General features: G+C 35.0%; 1 protein-coding gene across 3 annotated transcripts in view; it reads right to left on the reverse strand.

The window, feature by feature from the left end:
- LOC142982440 (uncharacterized) overlaps positions 1-17803 on the reverse strand; it is a 46309-nt gene that overhangs the window by 12180 nt on the left and 16326 nt on the right. For all 3 annotated transcript variants that reach the window (XM_076128956.1, XM_076128957.1, XM_076128958.1), the window contains one exon: positions 12580-13700. In XM_076128956.1, the coding sequence (XP_075985071.1) occupies positions 12580-13700 (1121 nt within the window). The remainder of the gene's footprint in view (positions 1-12579; positions 13701-17803) is intronic.

Consider the following 17803-nt stretch of genomic DNA (forward strand, 5'->3'; position numbering starts at 1 on the left):
TTAACCTTATATTTTAACAAAAATGTGGGACTTTTGCCTGCCTACAAAACATTTTGTAACTAGAAAAATTCGTCAAGAATTTCGTTAAGACTAAACACACTAAGTTTACAAACAAAATCATTTCAAATAGATACATTCACGATCACTGCAAAAGGTACAACATGCAACACAGATGCTCAACATGAAAGTTGTCTTAGCCACCATGACGACATTCCACCGAGCTATAATCTACTAGCTGCTAATGCAATTATGGCGTCTATTTCAAGCTATGCTAATTGGCCCAGTACTTGTATCGAGATTAATATCTTTTAAAAGTGTGTAGAGATCTGATTGAGACATGTTTTATAACGATCAAAATAAAAAAGCGCTGTTAATTCAGTGTGTGATGAAAAATGTAGAATTACTGACTTTCCACTGTGGTGGGATCCAAAGGGTTAGTCTATACAGAACTTCTGTTTTACTTTCAACTACCAGTACCTCATAATCTGTGAATATATTGAGCACATGGGAAACCGCCTTTCGAATAGGACAAATTTCATAAATAGGGGTAAGCAGAGACCAAAGAACACCACTTGGTACTCTGATGCCTACATCTATGGGGAAAAAGGCATTCATAAATAAACATTGACGGAAGATGATTTAGACGAAATTCAAAGGAATGGGTTCTAAAACATTTTCTACACTTTGCTAGAGCCTATAATTCATTTCATTATGAGTATAAATCACGAAGTAGCAGCCTACTTCACGCCCAAAAAAATACTGTATTAGTGAGGAAGTTCGTTCAACCACGAAGTCTGTATTGCGTAAGTGTACATCTATGGACGGGCCAAAGACAACTTCAAAGAGGTTTTATATCGAAAAAAAAAGTATTAATGACATAAGTTTTGGTTCAGACTAAATTGCGAACCGGAAGCAGAAGCAGGTAGTGTTCTGCAAAGGCAAAAATCGTTTAAAAAGATCGTTTTAATTACATAATTCTGATCTATATCTGATTTTTTGATCTATTATAATATTTAAAAATATATCTATCTAGCCATCTCAATTAAAATGCATTGAAAGTCTAGAGAACAATTAACAATAGTAACCTGAAACTAAATCAAATACACAATCGCAAGAACATAACGCTTTTAAATTCGTTCATAATTAAGCAAAATCAAAGTGCTCTAAACAACAATCCTGCAAGCAACTAGTTCAACTAAATCCGATAACCTTTTAGATTGCCGGCCTTTTAGATAGATTCGTATCTGTAGATATTTCGAGAGAAAAATGCAAAAGGAATAATTGCATCTCTTCAGAAAGAAGACATTTCAAAATTGAGCTACAGTGGTTAAGCCACAAGACCTATGCAATAACTTAATTAATTTCGCAATCACTTGCCAAATACTAGAGCAATTATCATAGCCTATATTCAGCAGTGTATCGTGAGAAGCACTAGAAACAGATGTAGTATTGTTAACGGCACTGCTATTATGTGTATGAGGAAATAACAAGTTTATTGTATCATCGGCAGAAGTATTCCAGCAAGAAACACGCGGTATTGTAAAGATGCCGTCACACAAAGTAACTTATCTTGATATACAATAACGTAACTATTCGGAAATGAGACTAGTTTAGTTTAGTGAATAAGAGAATGACCTTAAGACATAAGAAATAGTACGACTAAGGGCCTATTTCACAGCTTATGGATAAATGATAAATAACCTGTCCGATAGATAAAAAATAGCTGACAAAATTATATCTGATAAATTTAACCTATATTTATTCAGAAGTGGTATTCCGGCCACAGCTAAAAATATATAGAAATGTTAATCTCCCTCCTAACTTATTAGCGTATTATTGCTGACTGAATTATGCAAATGCAAATGCAAGAATTATTAATCAATTTTGCTACTAAAATTGCTTAAATAAAATATTATCTATCGATCAATATATTGCCAAATATTTAGTTATTGCACGCTGGAACACTTGCAATTAATTACGTTCAAATATTGCACATTATTTCTTGCAACAAGTAATTATTGATTAATCGACGTCAAAAAAACCAAAATCATTGGACAACTTACACACGGTCATTTGACTCCAAACTAAACAGAGCTTGTACTATGGTAACTAAATTACTGATAAACATACTTATATAAAAAGAAGAATGATTGTATATTCTGATTTGCCTATAATAGTATAGCTGATTAACTAATCTATCAATATCTTCGTCGTCGCATCGATAAAATCAACTAGGTACTATAAAGTCACCTTTACTCCGTATAACGTAATTGTCTAATAGTTTTTAGACTTACACGTAAGTACTTTCACTGGTGTAAGAACATCAGGTCTGTAATCATGGAGCGTAATGCTGGGATGAAGACGGCAGTAATCATACCAAGGCGCAAGGGAAGGAAAGTGTTTTATTAAGTACTTGTAAAAGTTCAGTTCCGTATAGACAAAGATATGTAAGTAAATGTCAACGAAAACTATAGCTGTTATGAAATTGCACCGGGCAATTCCGGCACTATAGATAGTCTTGTTTTAAAAGAAACCAAAGCTTTACCAGTCATGTTTCCCTTTATTACCACACCAACAGCCCTAATTGGAGTTAATATGAAATCATCTTTGCCTGATCGAATGCAAGAGCCAAAAGCAACGTGTATAGTTTCCTTTTAGACCATAATATACAATGTTTATAACTTGTCACATAACTGGTTGAACCAGACAAGGCAATCTACAGTAATATAAATCATCCGATAATATAATATCTTTGACAAAACACGGTACCGCCTACAAGCCATAACTTGCATAATTCTTAATTATATCAACATTTTATTATTTTTTATTATAAAAAGTATATTTACATGTATATTGGCACCATTATGTAAAGCAGTGACAGTATTTCCTGTTTTGTTTTTATTTTTCTTCCAATTTGCGATGTTGCGAATGATTTAATAGTTGCTTTTGGTATTTAAATTAGTTTGTTACGTTAACCTGAATAACTAGGATTGATCATCATTTGCAGATCAAATCAATTTGAACAGATACCAATCTTAGACGAAATATCTATGAGATTAGGAAAAAGATATACATTCACAAGAGGGACTGAAACAGGCTGTTATTATATGAAAAAAAGCTCAATGAAAACTCGATTGCTATATCGATATATGTGTTCTTCAATGACTATTAAACATATTTTATACAACAATTAAGGTTTATAACTATTACCCAAATGAAAAGAAAATCACGCTCGAACCATCTACAAACGTCGTTTTGTGACTAATTCGTAATAGGCTTTCTATCAGCGACCAAAACCACGGGGGATATCTAGCAAAAAGTAAAACATTCTTTTGTACAACCGTTTTTACATTTCCCTTAAATGTTTTTGTTCATCTGCTTAAAAAAACCGACAAATCTATTGAAGCCTTAAATCCGGTCTTTTTGCTGATCTCAACGCGTAATCTCATTTCGTAAAGCTTCACAGTCGATTTGTTAAACTTATAAATAGGCTACACTTGAGTTAATACTTTGTTTGGTTACCTAATTAAGCCAAAATCTGAGATAACAGATAGTTTGTTGTTGTTTATCGATAACAGAATATTCTACTAGAAGTTTATATCACAATAACTACACAGCTGTTTTGATACAAACTGCTATGCTTAAATAAGCCTTTGAAAGTGATATGTTGGCCAACAAATAATATAAATATAGTCGAAATTTCAGACAGCACTCACAACAGGATAAAACATGACCATATGGTTAACACTGAAACTGACCAAAGTGGGGTTTATTAGATTGGTTGAAATTGAATTTTGGATTACCAAAACCAACAGCTATCGGACAATATACCTGCAGCAAATAGACTAAACAATGAGTAAACTATAGATGACACTTTCTTTAGACTTGCCAATGAATAGTTAGCCAAATAAAGCCAAAGCCTAACAGTTAAGTAAGAGGTAGTAACAAGTTGCAACAGGCTGCAACAGTGTCTGCAATCATCACGACATTTTCAGCATTACGTAAATATTTTAAAAGGCTAACGCATTCCTGTTCAGTATGCAGGTATTGGGAAAACTGTCGTAAACATGTCAGGAGTGCTGATTCATGCTAATCATGTGCTTAGTCTTTAGTTCTTGTTATTTACTACAAGAAAACCAAAAAGCATATAGCAATTTCTAGAAGATATCGGCTTCAAATGCTTTCTTTTGTTTCATCTCTCATGTAGTAACAGTTTCTAGCAGTATTTTGGTCGTTTAGCTCACAATATTCAACAAATCTAACGATGGGTTAACAGAGATTTAGCTTTAAATCCTATCAGTTACTTAAGAGTTAGTTGCATCAGGCTGCAAGCGTGCAGACATCACATTTTCAGCGTTACGTAAGCAACTGCGATCGAGATCAAGATCGGCGCAGTTTTGCAACTGCAAGTCACGTCCCGTTGTCAAACACAAGCTGTAGCGATTAGCGATTGTGAAATACGAATACTCTGATGAAACTACTAGAAATGTCAACATTCTTTAAAGTCAAGGTGCTTGCTTTTCATGATATTAGAATGATCTGTATTCTTTTTGGCAATGAGGAGATTTATTATGTCTATAAAATATAAAAAAATAGTCTTGACGAGTTCATCAAAATTATCATAAGGATAAGGTTCCTTATAACATTGAAAGTTCTGTCAAGGTTGTTTGTATGCACATAAAAAAAATGTTCCCAAAATATTTACTAGCCATGGAATATAGACGAAGAGGTGTTAGTCTGTAAACAACAGCTGTTGAGCCGAAGCCAATAACCATTGTGTAAAAAGAAGTCATAGTTCATTCACTCCACATCAAAAGTGACAACGACATCATTAACATGACAATTTGTTTAGAACTTTGTACCAAACACCACTCTCGGTTTCATTAGCGCGTCCTACTTTGTAATACATCGATTTTTTATTCAGAACACTATCCAATGCCGCCTTGAACTTGCTATTGTTTACACAGATGCTTACAAAACGGTACATGGCCATACATGTATGACGAAATGATTAGAAAAGAACGTTACGTGGTTCGTTCGTGGTAGAACTAAATGGTAGTTAATGGGCTGAGCACGGATTATTTCTAGGTCGATCGTGGAATGTTTTAATAATATTGAAAACAGCTTGAGATTTCACAGATTAAAGTCTTCCTCTTCCTTGTTGAGTTCGAGAAGGGCAGGTGCTTAGATGCTTGACGGAAGTAAGCGTTGTGTGCTATTTTCATTCGAACAGAGCTTTCGCACGAAGCTATCTTATAGTATCGTGGGGTTCGTTACGTTCTAACTGATACAAGATTTGTGATCATAAGAACACGATCTCAGGATGAAAGTTAGTTAGTTGTATTGCAGGACATCACGACTTACTTTAAATACCAAGAACGGTTTGTAAACTTTATTTATATTACGACAAACCAGAAATAATTTTTACACATTATTTTTTCTCATTTTGTAGCTAAGTTATTAGTTTCTAGGTAAAACAGATTCTCACAACTACTATTACAAACCCGACAGACTTTTCCTGGATTTAATTAAAAGCAATATTTGGGAAGCTAAAGACACCCCGACCTAAAACTTTATCCATATCTTCTTTTCACAGACCTTTCATTGCTTGTTACACAAGCCGCAAAGATCAACAGCTGACATTTATTTACAGTTGAACACAACAAAGAGTAACTGTACAAGGGACACAATGTATCCTCGCTTACGTCACGCACGCAACGTCGCGTGTCGTCATATTACGTCACAGGTGATAACGTGCGACCGATAACACGCAAGACGCGCTATTGTGACATAAACACGGATCAGTTGTAAAGATACTAAGAATTTATACTAGGTAATACAAGGTACAATTTGTTTGTGGAGTCATCTCGGAAACTATCGAAACGATTGTAATGAATTCTTTACTAGACTTGACTACAATTAGAATACTTCATATACTGTTAAATTTACAGATACGTTTCCAAGAAGGGGCGATGATTGACTGCCTCCGTGGCGCAGTGATTTAAGTCACTAAGCCACTACCATTGCGTCGGGAGGTCTTGGGTTCTATTTCCACACGGGACAATTATTTGTGCGATCCACAGTTAATTGTTTCGGGTTTGGTTGTACTTTGCGTCCATTGTTTGTATGTTTGTAAGAGTCCCCGCGACACGAGAGCAATTCTTAGTGCGGGAGTAGTCTTTATTTTAAGTCAGGCGTTAAATTGTCGGTTGTAAAAATATCTGCCAAATCTCTTTACAGAATGTTTTAAAAAAATTAAGTAACTGAAGCTAGAGTCGTTTTGAAAATGCTGAACACATGAATGTTATGGAATATGTTTCGTACATAGTCTAGAGCTTAGCTCAGTGGGTGTGTTTAGAACGTGTAGTAATAATTAAATGATTACGTTAGTTTATTGGTGTTAGATCATAGCTCTTTCCTTTTAAGGTGGAGATTGTACCGGTATATCACATAATGTGATATGGTATTTACATTTTACAGGTATTTAGTTACTAGTAAAATATTGAATTGATATTAAACACCCCTTTTAGCTTAAAAAAGGGGTGTTTAATATCAATTCAATATTTTGTGTAAAATGATGATATGATCAAACATATTGTGCGTTAATTTATGTTCAATTTAAGACTTTTATAATCTATTTACTATCACTATCCCTTATTTTCAGGTAACAAAGACCCATAGATGAACCTTAACATATTTGGAAACAAGGATTTTACTATAGTTAGTGCCTTAATAAATGACGAAAAATAATGAAGGAAACGATTTTAATAGAGTATTCAAGTGTGGGATCAAAATAAATTGCTAATATACCCTATACTATAAGGTGATATTAAATGTCTCACCAGGTGATCAGATTACTATCGCTTAATTAACTTTACCATCCCGTTTTGCACCTGCAGCCTGCGGGGCTGGCCTTTTGAACAAGCGTGGGAAGATAAGTTATAAAACATCTAAACTAATATTATAAAGCTGAAGAGTTTGTCTGTTTGTTTGGTCCTGATTTGAAAAAATCTTTCAGTGTATCTAACACTGAAAGAAAGCCCATTTATCGAGGAAGGCTCACTCACTCACATATATCATCACGCTACGACCAATAGGAGCGAGAGTACCAGTAAAAATGCTAGAAAAACGGGGAAAATATTGACCCACGAAGTTGCGCGAGTCAGCTAGTATTAAACTATAAATGCTGCACTGTACCTGTGGGCTACATGAATTTAAATACTTAATTGATTCACCGGATACGATAGATGGCATTTAAATATTGCAGACGGTAATTAAATAACCTGATATCACTCTTCCATAGAATTTCTTAGAGGATGTTATGACTTTGACTGCCTCCGTGGCGCAGTGGTTTAGGTCGCCACGCCGATACCACTGCAACGGGAGGTCGTGGGTTCGATTCCCACACGGGACAATTATTTGTGCGATCCACAACTAATTGTTTCGGGTCTGGTTGTGCTTTGTGTCCGTTGTTTGTATGTTTGTAAAAGTCCCCGCGACACAAGAGCAATTCTTAGTGCGGGAGTTGTCTTTTTAAAAAAAAAAAAAAAAAAACAAAATTACTGCTGCTACTTCTTCGCCTACTGACTTTATAGATCTCTGATGGAAATTCAGCTTATGTTCGTGCTTTAAAGTCTACGATCTGATGAATACTCGACTCTGGAACTACTACGAATCTGGATGATTATTCGTCTAACGTCAAAGTTAAATGCATCAATGTCTCTCTATAGTCATCTCGTGAACACGAAACGAAATCGCATAGTTAGCGCTGAGTGAAAACTCGAAGTAAACTCTATCAGAAGTAATCTATTCATACTAATTCTATAAATGCTTGTATGTTTTGTACTCAAAACCAATCTTTAGGCTGCTGAAATAGGTGGTGAAACTTTATACGCAAACAGACCTACTCGTGTCAGTTAATCAAAAACAAATTAAAACACATAACCGTACAATCAATCAGCAACAAACAGATCTTATGCATTCAACAAGCACAATTTACATAAAGACAATTTATTTAGAACGCAGTCACATAGATACTCCATCATTCATACATCTATTCACACCTCGATAGTAGGTAAGCAGTGATAAATAGTCATGAATCGTTGCAACAACCTATGTTTATATTTACTGGTCACGATTATACGAATAGCTTTTGTGGTGTTGTTGCAACCGAAATATTGAGTTCATGGTTTTATTTCTATGCATTTAATGTTGCTCAAAGCTTTATGGTAACACTTTAAGGAAAGCATTGAAAGTCATATTTATTAAAAAGTACCGAGTGTCTTTACCTAACCTCTATGGGAAGAAGGCGTGATTTTATGTATGAATGTAAGTAGACTTAAGGCATAACCACTCTGTCATTCCTGGTGTGGACCGTTATTCAGCATTGGGTCAGTAATGGGGTTAAATTTTCTTTTATACGTGAGTAGAGGCCACGGAATAAGATTAGCCGGTTAATGTTCAACTCACTTATATAGATACTAGCGGACCCGACAGACGTTGTCCTGTCTACACGTCTTTAATTTGAAACTTTTTTTAATAATCTAAACCATTCTCAGATCCCCTTGAACAAACAAAAAACACACACAAAAAAATTCATCAAAATCGGTCCAGTCGTTTAAAAGAAGTTCAGTGACCTACACACTTACAGAAGAATTATATATAATTATAAAGATTTTTTTTAAAAATTCTGATTGGTTTGGAGCCTCGTCAGCCCCTTAAATAGTTATGACTAGACGTCTATTATATGTGACCATCACAAAAGTCAACACAAATTATTTATGTAAAAGAATCTTAATTAGCTCAATTCTCTAAACAAACAAAATTCTGTAGCTCATTGGCCGTCAATCAGTTTTAGAGTCTGTCTCACGGCACTACAGGCACAAAAGAACAATAAGCCTAGCTCAAATAATAGTACAATAGTAGCACTCAAGGCTGAAGACAAATTACCTTAGTCCAACTTCCGATACGTTCACAGACAATCACTGTCAGACAGCGCGGCGTACAATAGACAAGCATTCTATTTACGAATTTGTATTGTGTAATTTTATGGTTATCTGGTGTAAGACCTAGTAATATATTTTTAGACTGGCAATAACAAATGACAATCGAACAAAGGGTTTAGGTTCACCAACAAATGTGTAGTGAGTACGAAATATTTGATCGAAACAAATGTCTTCAAAATGTTAAAAGGAAACTGGTAGGCACATCTAAGTTTTTCTTTTCTTTTAGAATTGAATACTTCTAAAGCTAAAAGGCCATTTTTTCATCAGATACCTTTACTTGAGGCAAAAATTATGCAGTTAAGTATCTAAGAGACTCATATACTGCATATGAATCTGTATGAATGTGTGTAAGTTGCAACAATAAACAAACATCAGTCGACCTTCACATAATAAATCACGAATAGAAACCGAATCAATGAACCACATGATTAATAGTCTACAGTACAAATCACGCAAACATACAACAACTGACGGTTAACCAGCTTAATGAGTCCGATCGGTTATACGTACATTACGTACGTTAATTACGTTTTACTTATGCAATGGCGTACTAAACGAAACGTAAACGCGAAAGTTCTGGTTTACGATTTTCGATATTTGCTTAATATTCATAATGTTTTTAAAACACGATCGGCTGGTCAATAAAGGTTGGGAATCAGGTCAATGGAATAACATAAAAAAGTACGTTGAAAATATAATATTTTTACGCACAGCTGGGTTCCTTGAATAAGATGCTTTATTACACTTAATTATTTAAAAAACTTGCTGTTTGAAAAACTGACTTAATAACATTAATATGATACTAACGTTTCTACCAAAATGTAGTGTAATGTTAGAGCACAAAAGAAACACGTCTTAATTTTATTCATTCAACTAGCTGACCCGCGCAACTTCGCTTGCGTCAGATAAGGAGAATGGGTCAAAATTTTCCCCCTTTTTGTAACATTTTTCACTGGTACTCTGCTCCTATGAGTAGTAGCGTGATGATATATAGCCTATAACCTTCCTCGATAAATGGGCTATCTAACACTTAAAGAATTTTTCAAATCGGACCAGCAGTTCCTGAGATTAGCGCGTTCAAACAAACAAACAAACAAACAAACAAACAGTCAAACAAACAAACAAACTCTTCAGCTTTATAATATTAGTATAGATTAAAATTGTAAAAACTAGCCGGGATAATAAAACCAAGTGTTAAACAGTGAGTCAAGAGAATCAGCATAAAACCATACCTATTTCGAAAGAAAGCTACACATTTAGAATCAATATTACCTATTAAACTAAAAGCCTAGAGTTGCTAATGAGTATAACGAACCGAAGATAAACAAAGAACGATTCACGAAAGAAGCAATTCGTTTGATAACAATCAGACACTTAATATCGGATTCATACACGAGTTCGTAGATTACCTGTTGTGGATTGTTATCACATTGATAAATAATAGTAGGAACTGATAAATACTTCGAATTGATTGAATACGGGTGTATTTTTAAATCTTATCTTGTTGAAAGAGGAAAATATTATGACTTTAATGTATGGATGTGAACGAAACATAGAAGTTTGTAACGATCGTATCAGTGGCGTTCTCTGGTCTCTGCCTACCCCTATAGGAAAAAAGGCGTGATTGTATGTAAGTATAAATGATAATTTTACCGAGGAAAAAGCAGAAGGAAACGAAATTTTCTACTCTACAAGGTTAATATTTTATCCTTACATTGACGTCATCGGTACAAAGATGTTTATTTAAATCTTTTTTAAAATAGTATTACTAATTGTTGTTCACAATCACAAAGATAAACTCACTGAATACTACTTTATTTATAAAGATAATCTACCAAAAACGATGAAAACAAATAATACTTGACGTAATCACCACTTCTACGTAATCGAGGTCGTGATCCACAAAACCACGTCAATTTGTAGAGAAGCATCAAACCAGACCGAATTATATTAATTTACGTATAAAATCATTGAATTCGTAATATATTCAGTTGTAAGGGTCAGAGTAGTAGCTGACCCTAAAGAAAACGTGTTTGTTTTGCAATTTCCGTGTTTCTATGGGAATTTATAGGGCCGGTTGTTTACTAAATCCAAGTATAATGTTTACTACTCGTACTTTATTGTATAGCGGAAGCTTATTTGAATAGTTATTGGAGAATTATTGACTTTTTGGAGCACATTTAAGTCTGTTCGAATTTACTTAATATGTGCATGGACAATATAAAACAAAGAAATGAAATAACACGCAACTCTATTTGACAGATAAGCAGCTTGTACTAGAAGTAAGCTAAAAAAGACGTATGAAAAACTTATTCGAGCGAAAGTCTTAAAAGCATATATATACGCTAATGTACGTTAATTTAAGTAAACTGAAGTATTATAATAAAGTTGTAATAAAGGGCAAAGCAAAAGTGATTAGTATAACAAAAATATACGTATTCAAGTATCCAAAAATAGCCTTTCAAAATAACGAGATCACAGCCGTTATTTCATTGGCAGATGCAACAATTTATTTATACGCAATAAGCGCGAAACATAAATGGAACATTAAATTTTGATAGCACGTTAAATATAACGGTTTGCGATACAAGTGCAATGGCAAGTGCTAATAGCAATAAACGTGTCAAAATAACAGTTATTCCAAAAACATACATTTGGAATAATACGCAAACAGTTTTAGATGATTTATTAACCCTGATAAATGTATGGATCAAGGAAAAGAAGTTTGTAGGATTCCAATGCGACTTACTTTGGTCTCTGCTTACGTCATGGTAAAAAAAATAGTGTGATATTATCATGTTTAATAAATATATTCGTCAACTCCAAAATAAAGATTTTTGCGACCTACGATGCAAGATTGAAATGGTTCTCTTGTAAAGGTAAAGGCACATGTGTCTCCGAGTACAAGACTACAAAAAGGTCATTTAGTTGCCAACAACGACAACACAGTACTAAGTTAAGTCTAGAGTTTAAGAACATTTTAGGGTTAAGATTTACATTGCTGTCACAGGTTTGTAAAATTTTCCTTTAGTGACGTATAACAAAATTCTATTTGCTCCCGGTCAGCATAGAAACCAGTAACAAATTACTTCCAAGCCCTATCGAGCTTGATCTATAGGTGACACCTGTCGGAAATTATCCATATATCAAAATACTTTATGTCCCAATCGTGTCAAGTAGAAAGTGGTATAATGACAGGGGCTTAGGGAGTACTTAGTACCTTTTATATACGAGTACTGGGTAGATATGGATTGATTGGACAGATAGTGTCAAGTATTGATTGGAACCTGGGAATGTTTACGGAATTTCCCCGCGATATGTAAAGCCACTAAACATTTTTAAATAGACCTGCAATAACTACCAATATCACTATTAGGGGATATCATTTCGGGATTTCGGGATCCCGGCCCTTTAACAGTCCTGAAATCTTCGGGATAAAATTCCCGAATTAAAACATTAATAAGATCTATTCCTAAAAAAATAGTTTGTATAAAAAAATGTTCTTGGTTCTACCACTAAACTCTGCAATAAGGTATTTTGATGATACGAAATGAATAAAAGTAATGCAACTCACCAATCTTAGCGCTGCTGAACACAATCAACGCGTGCGTATCGTCCACCCACTTAATTTCAAAACCTGTGTCTTTATATTCACTGAACAACGAGAACAGATCGTTCGTCTTAAACTCACTGGGAAAGTCATACACTTCAACCACATGCCCGAACGTTTCATCGTACGGTCCGTTGAACAACGCTTGACCCCTTGTCTGATACTGGTCGTAATTGTTCTTCGGCTTACTTATGTGCACCTTGCCAACTGTAGTGGTAAGTTCCTCCAATAACGATGGATCCAAACATTCCCCACTGTCATCAAACACAGCGTCCCAATCGTTCTCTTCTCGTTTCAAAGACAGTTTCGGCTCCAACTTCGCCTTAGACTTCTTTGGTTCTGGTTCCTTTTCCTCAGATACAGTTTCTGTTTCATGCTTCTCTTCTTTCGCTTCAACGGGGTCTGATATCACCAGGACATCCGAGTGGAAACTCTGCTTGATAATTCTTTTACTACTTCTATTAATCTCTAGCGAGGCTCGCTTCAACTCGTTCTTCTCGACGTCCTCATCCTTAGCGTACAAGTAGTCGTTATCGATTATATTATTACTCTGATTAGCTTCGTTCACCGCCATATTTTCGTCGGATTCATTTGTCCTCCAATCAGGCTCGTCAACGTTGTCCTTCTCCGCGTAATCACTATAATACCCTGGGCTGTAAAAGCCGAGCTGTCCGTTCGCGAAATAATCTCCTATATAAAAATTCTCGCCTACTTCTACGTCGTTAAAACTATTATCACTAAAAGGTATTGCACTATCACTATTTGGCACTTGGAAGCCTGAAGGCACGGATTCCTTTGTATCGCTCGATGTTGGTGTTTCGTCGTCTATGCTGGGGGCGGTGTGAGATCTTTGATTCCTGAGATGTGGGGGTGTGTACACGTTGCAGAAGTTTTTGTCAATGGACTTCCTGGGTGTGGTGTGTGCGGACCTGTCCCTGGGTGGTGGTGACTTGGAGCACTTGGGCGTGTCAGGCTGACTAGTTCGTTTGTTGGTATCTTTGTCCTCCGGAGCGGTCTCGGCGGTGCGGAGCGCTCGCGGCACGTACACGGCGCGGTCTGGCCGGCGCGGCCTCGTGGAACCAGATCTGTCAACAAAGTGTTACATGATAACTCGATAAAGGCACACCCACGTATCGATAGCAGTAACGGGAAACCCCAACAATTTCATTGCATTATATCTACAGATTGAGCAATATTGCAACACTTGTCGTGAGCTCACTTCACGTAGTATCAATTTTCGCTGCGTATAATGTAACAAAATACGACATGCGTTTTATTACTGTAATAAAGTAATTTTATAATACACTCTAACTCGACAATATTATAATACTATACGTAAGTTTATCAATTTACACATATCTCAGACAAACAATAAAAACACGCTCATTTATCAGTCTTGCAACCTTTCCACCGTAAACAATACAAGCACCTCATTACTGTCATTCTGTCAAAATCACTGTCATAAATTACGCTTTGACGCCATTGTTCTAGTAACTTGATAAGTTGAGCAATACTCGCACTGATCTTTTTAGAGATGGGTGATCTAGGTCATCTTAAACAGCACAATTTAATACATTGCTTCTTTAAAGCACAAGAAACGGAGAATGATGACAGAAAAAGAGTGGAAAAAAAATCTAACTAATCCAAAAAACAAATATTACAGATATGTTGCTATCCAGCCACATGGGACCCAGACAGAAAAGATTTAGCTAAACCCAGAGATGCCGAAGCTAGGCTATTTAAGCTACAGGTTACTCATATGCATGAAATACATTAGCTACTACATCACATTTATAACCAATAAAAATTTAAAAAATATATAAATTCAATATACGTAGTGCAGTAAAGGCTGTGATTGGCGCGGCACGCGGCATCTGCGTCCATCTAGCTATTACCTCAGTCACGTAACACTCAAGTGGGGCAAGGCCACTGGCTCTCGCGGCACACTTTCAACCGTTTTCGGCCGCGACTGGTTTGAGCAACGATGTTGTTGACATCACTACTGTCTGGACCTAGTTAGTGTTGTAATACAACAGGGTTTGTTAAACTGTATCTTTTCCAAGAGGTATGTCAACAAATATTTAAGGAAATGATATAAAAATAGTCCCTTGGATTTCTGGGAGAAGTTTCTAAGCTACATAATGCTGCAGTACGACTCTTAAAAGCCACACTACAGTACAAAACTAGTCATAAAACAATAATTACCTTAATTTATATTAGTAATCATAGGCTAAACTTCATTATATTGCTCCATTTCAATATAATTCGGTAAATAAAATGTCAACAGACAAATGAGCAGAGGTCTTTGAACTCAATACATTTCGAACCGCAGTACCAAAATTACCCTCATTTATATATCGTCTTCACCATAATACTTAATGATAGTGCAATATAAAAGCCGGCGGTATTGTTTACATCCAACGCCATCATTAGGAATGTTGCAACGAGCAATGTTCTAGTCGTGAGTACGACTGAATCAAGTTTTGAAATAGGCCAACTTAGCAATAAGTAACAAGTAAATAGCGTATTGCTCAAGTTGCCCAAGGCTGTGTGCTAGAAACGTGTAAAGCTTTGAACAGGATGCATTTGTATCTGCCTACACGCTGGTTAGTTTTCAGTACTATTTATCTTCATTATTATCTAGAACCCCACGGCCATATTTGCAAATGAGTAGTGTCAAGGTCTCATAGACTGACTCAATTCAGATTGGTCTTAATATACCTTACAAAAACGCAAAACTTCGGCCTTACAAATTTCTCGATGATTACATTTTGATTATTTTATCTGCATGCCGTGTACTTCATATTTCATAAGGACTTTTCTAATAAAATGGAAGGAAACATTCCTTTGATCGTAGATTGTAGCAAACGATCTTATGTAGCCTCTATCTTTTCTCGTAAAAACAAAAAGACAATACTGCACATAAGAGTAATTATCCTCTTGTAAATCCTTAATGCCAACGCACTTTCAGACCAGACAATTCAACATTTTAAACATCAACACTTAGCAACAAAACCAGCCAGTCTAACCTTTAATCTATTACTTAATACCATCGACAACTAGGTTCCACTCTATAAAAATAACTTTCAATAGTGAAGGGGCATAAGTCAAACGAAACAACTAGAGGTGCGAAACCGGTCAAGTACGTGTTGTAACTTATTATCAAAGTGATTTATAACTTTTTTATAACATTTGCATGGTACGTTATTGCGATATGGTATATTATGTTTTATACGTAACCGGTATTGCGCCGTAGATTCCGATTGATAAGTAATTTTATACGCATAATACTGTACACGCTAACTACTGGATATTTTGACATATTAACATAGTTTGAAATGAAAGGCTGTTATTAACAATCCAAGTATACTTTCGTACATACAAAAAAGTATTTATTTAGATCTCTACAAACTTTTTCAATAATTATTTCGCTCATTAAACGAAGTTTTGTAGCTGACACCCTCTCTTCTTATCTATACAGAAACGACCCTTATTTTAAACCTAACATGAGAAAAATATACCTAAATCTCTTTTCAAATATCCATCTCTATGAGGAAGCTATTTCAATTCATTTCAAAATACTCAAGTTAAATTCACAGCTGAAAATACAAGTGTTCAACTAGTATACTTATTAAAAACTCGGTAACTTATGTCACTGTTTCATAATATTATGAAACAGATACGTAATGAAACTACCGTTTACATTCATTGATAAAAATACTAAATGTATTATTTTATTCTAGTTTCATTTAAAAACACATTACGTGATAGAGACTTTTGTAAAAGATGTAAGTTATTACAATTTAAGTATTTTATTTGTACGATTTTTATTCTATGAAACCAACCTTGCCTGTAATACTTTTATATTGTTCATGAGTAACATTAAGCCTAATGCTATCGTAAACAGTAGTTTCTTTATCCGTAAATGATAATATGATAATGATTAGGTTAAGCTATCTTCAGGGCAAACATTCCATGGATAAGAGGATCATATTAAAGTTAAGCGTCTCCTGAAAGTTGGTCCCTATAGTTTTAGCAATCGTATAGCCATATGGGGGTAAAGATCTTCAGAAAGCTTAAATATCTTTGACACAAGGTTCAACTCTCGCAATAGATAGCCCATTGCTGGATATTTCCTGTGCAACTTAAAATAGTATTTGCTGTCAATTTCAACTACCTCATCAGCCCATCGTTCTTCCAAAAGGTACTCTTACTTTTGTCAACTAATTTGTAAACAGACAGGTACATAATTATGTTCAACAGGTCTTATCTTATAACTCATAAGTAACCATCATTAGTACAATAGGCCATGTTCGTCACTAATGTCAGCTAATTGACAATGACTCATCTTATTTGAACAGCTGACAGTGACAAATGACAGTTGGAATCACTACTACGTTTTACGCATGATCCTTCAGCCTCAGGCAGTAACTCTCGATTTCATTCCACTGTTACTGATGACTATCAAGATTAATTAGGATAGGACTAGAAACATCTTTGGCTAAAGACCAAGAAGATGATGGACATTGTGTTGCAATGTCACGCAAAAAAAATGCAATTTACTGAAGATGGTGTTAAATGTTAAATGATGTCAAACTTGTTGCTTTGGAAAGATTTACGCTACGGTTTTATAACAGAAGCGTACCTTGGTCTGTACGCTATGAAAATGCAATTAAGTTAATCCTATTGTTTCGCAATTTCTTATCGAATATTGTGCTGAAATCATTACTTAATGTACGGATTCATAATGACTGGGTCATATCTAGAGGATATACACCAATTTTAGTATACTTAAGTATGTAGTACATACATAAGTTTTCATACAAACGTGACCTTCATCACTGAAATTACACTAAAACTCCCAATATAATGTAAAAGTACATTGGCTTCAAAGTAAATATGTTTAACATTACAACGCAACTGTTCATACATTTTCCTTATTTGTCACCGACATACAATTACAAGGACACTGCTTGATTACACTTTCGATTTCTTTGTCATTGTCAATTATACTCGTACTACATATAAAATACAATACTTATTGTAGTAAATACTTTGCAAAACAAAGATATACTTAAGTTCTGATTGAATACGACCATCCTACACTTATATGGCTTACGCTTACACATGTTTCTTCGTCACAGACTCTAGCTATTGTCATAGTGAACAAACGAACTTAGTATACTTA

This window comes from Anticarsia gemmatalis, chromosome 21 (assembly GCF_050436995.1).
Source record: "Anticarsia gemmatalis isolate Benzon Research Colony breed Stoneville strain chromosome 21, ilAntGemm2 primary, whole genome shotgun sequence".
NCBI lineage: Eukaryota > Metazoa > Arthropoda > Insecta > Lepidoptera > Erebidae > Anticarsia > Anticarsia gemmatalis.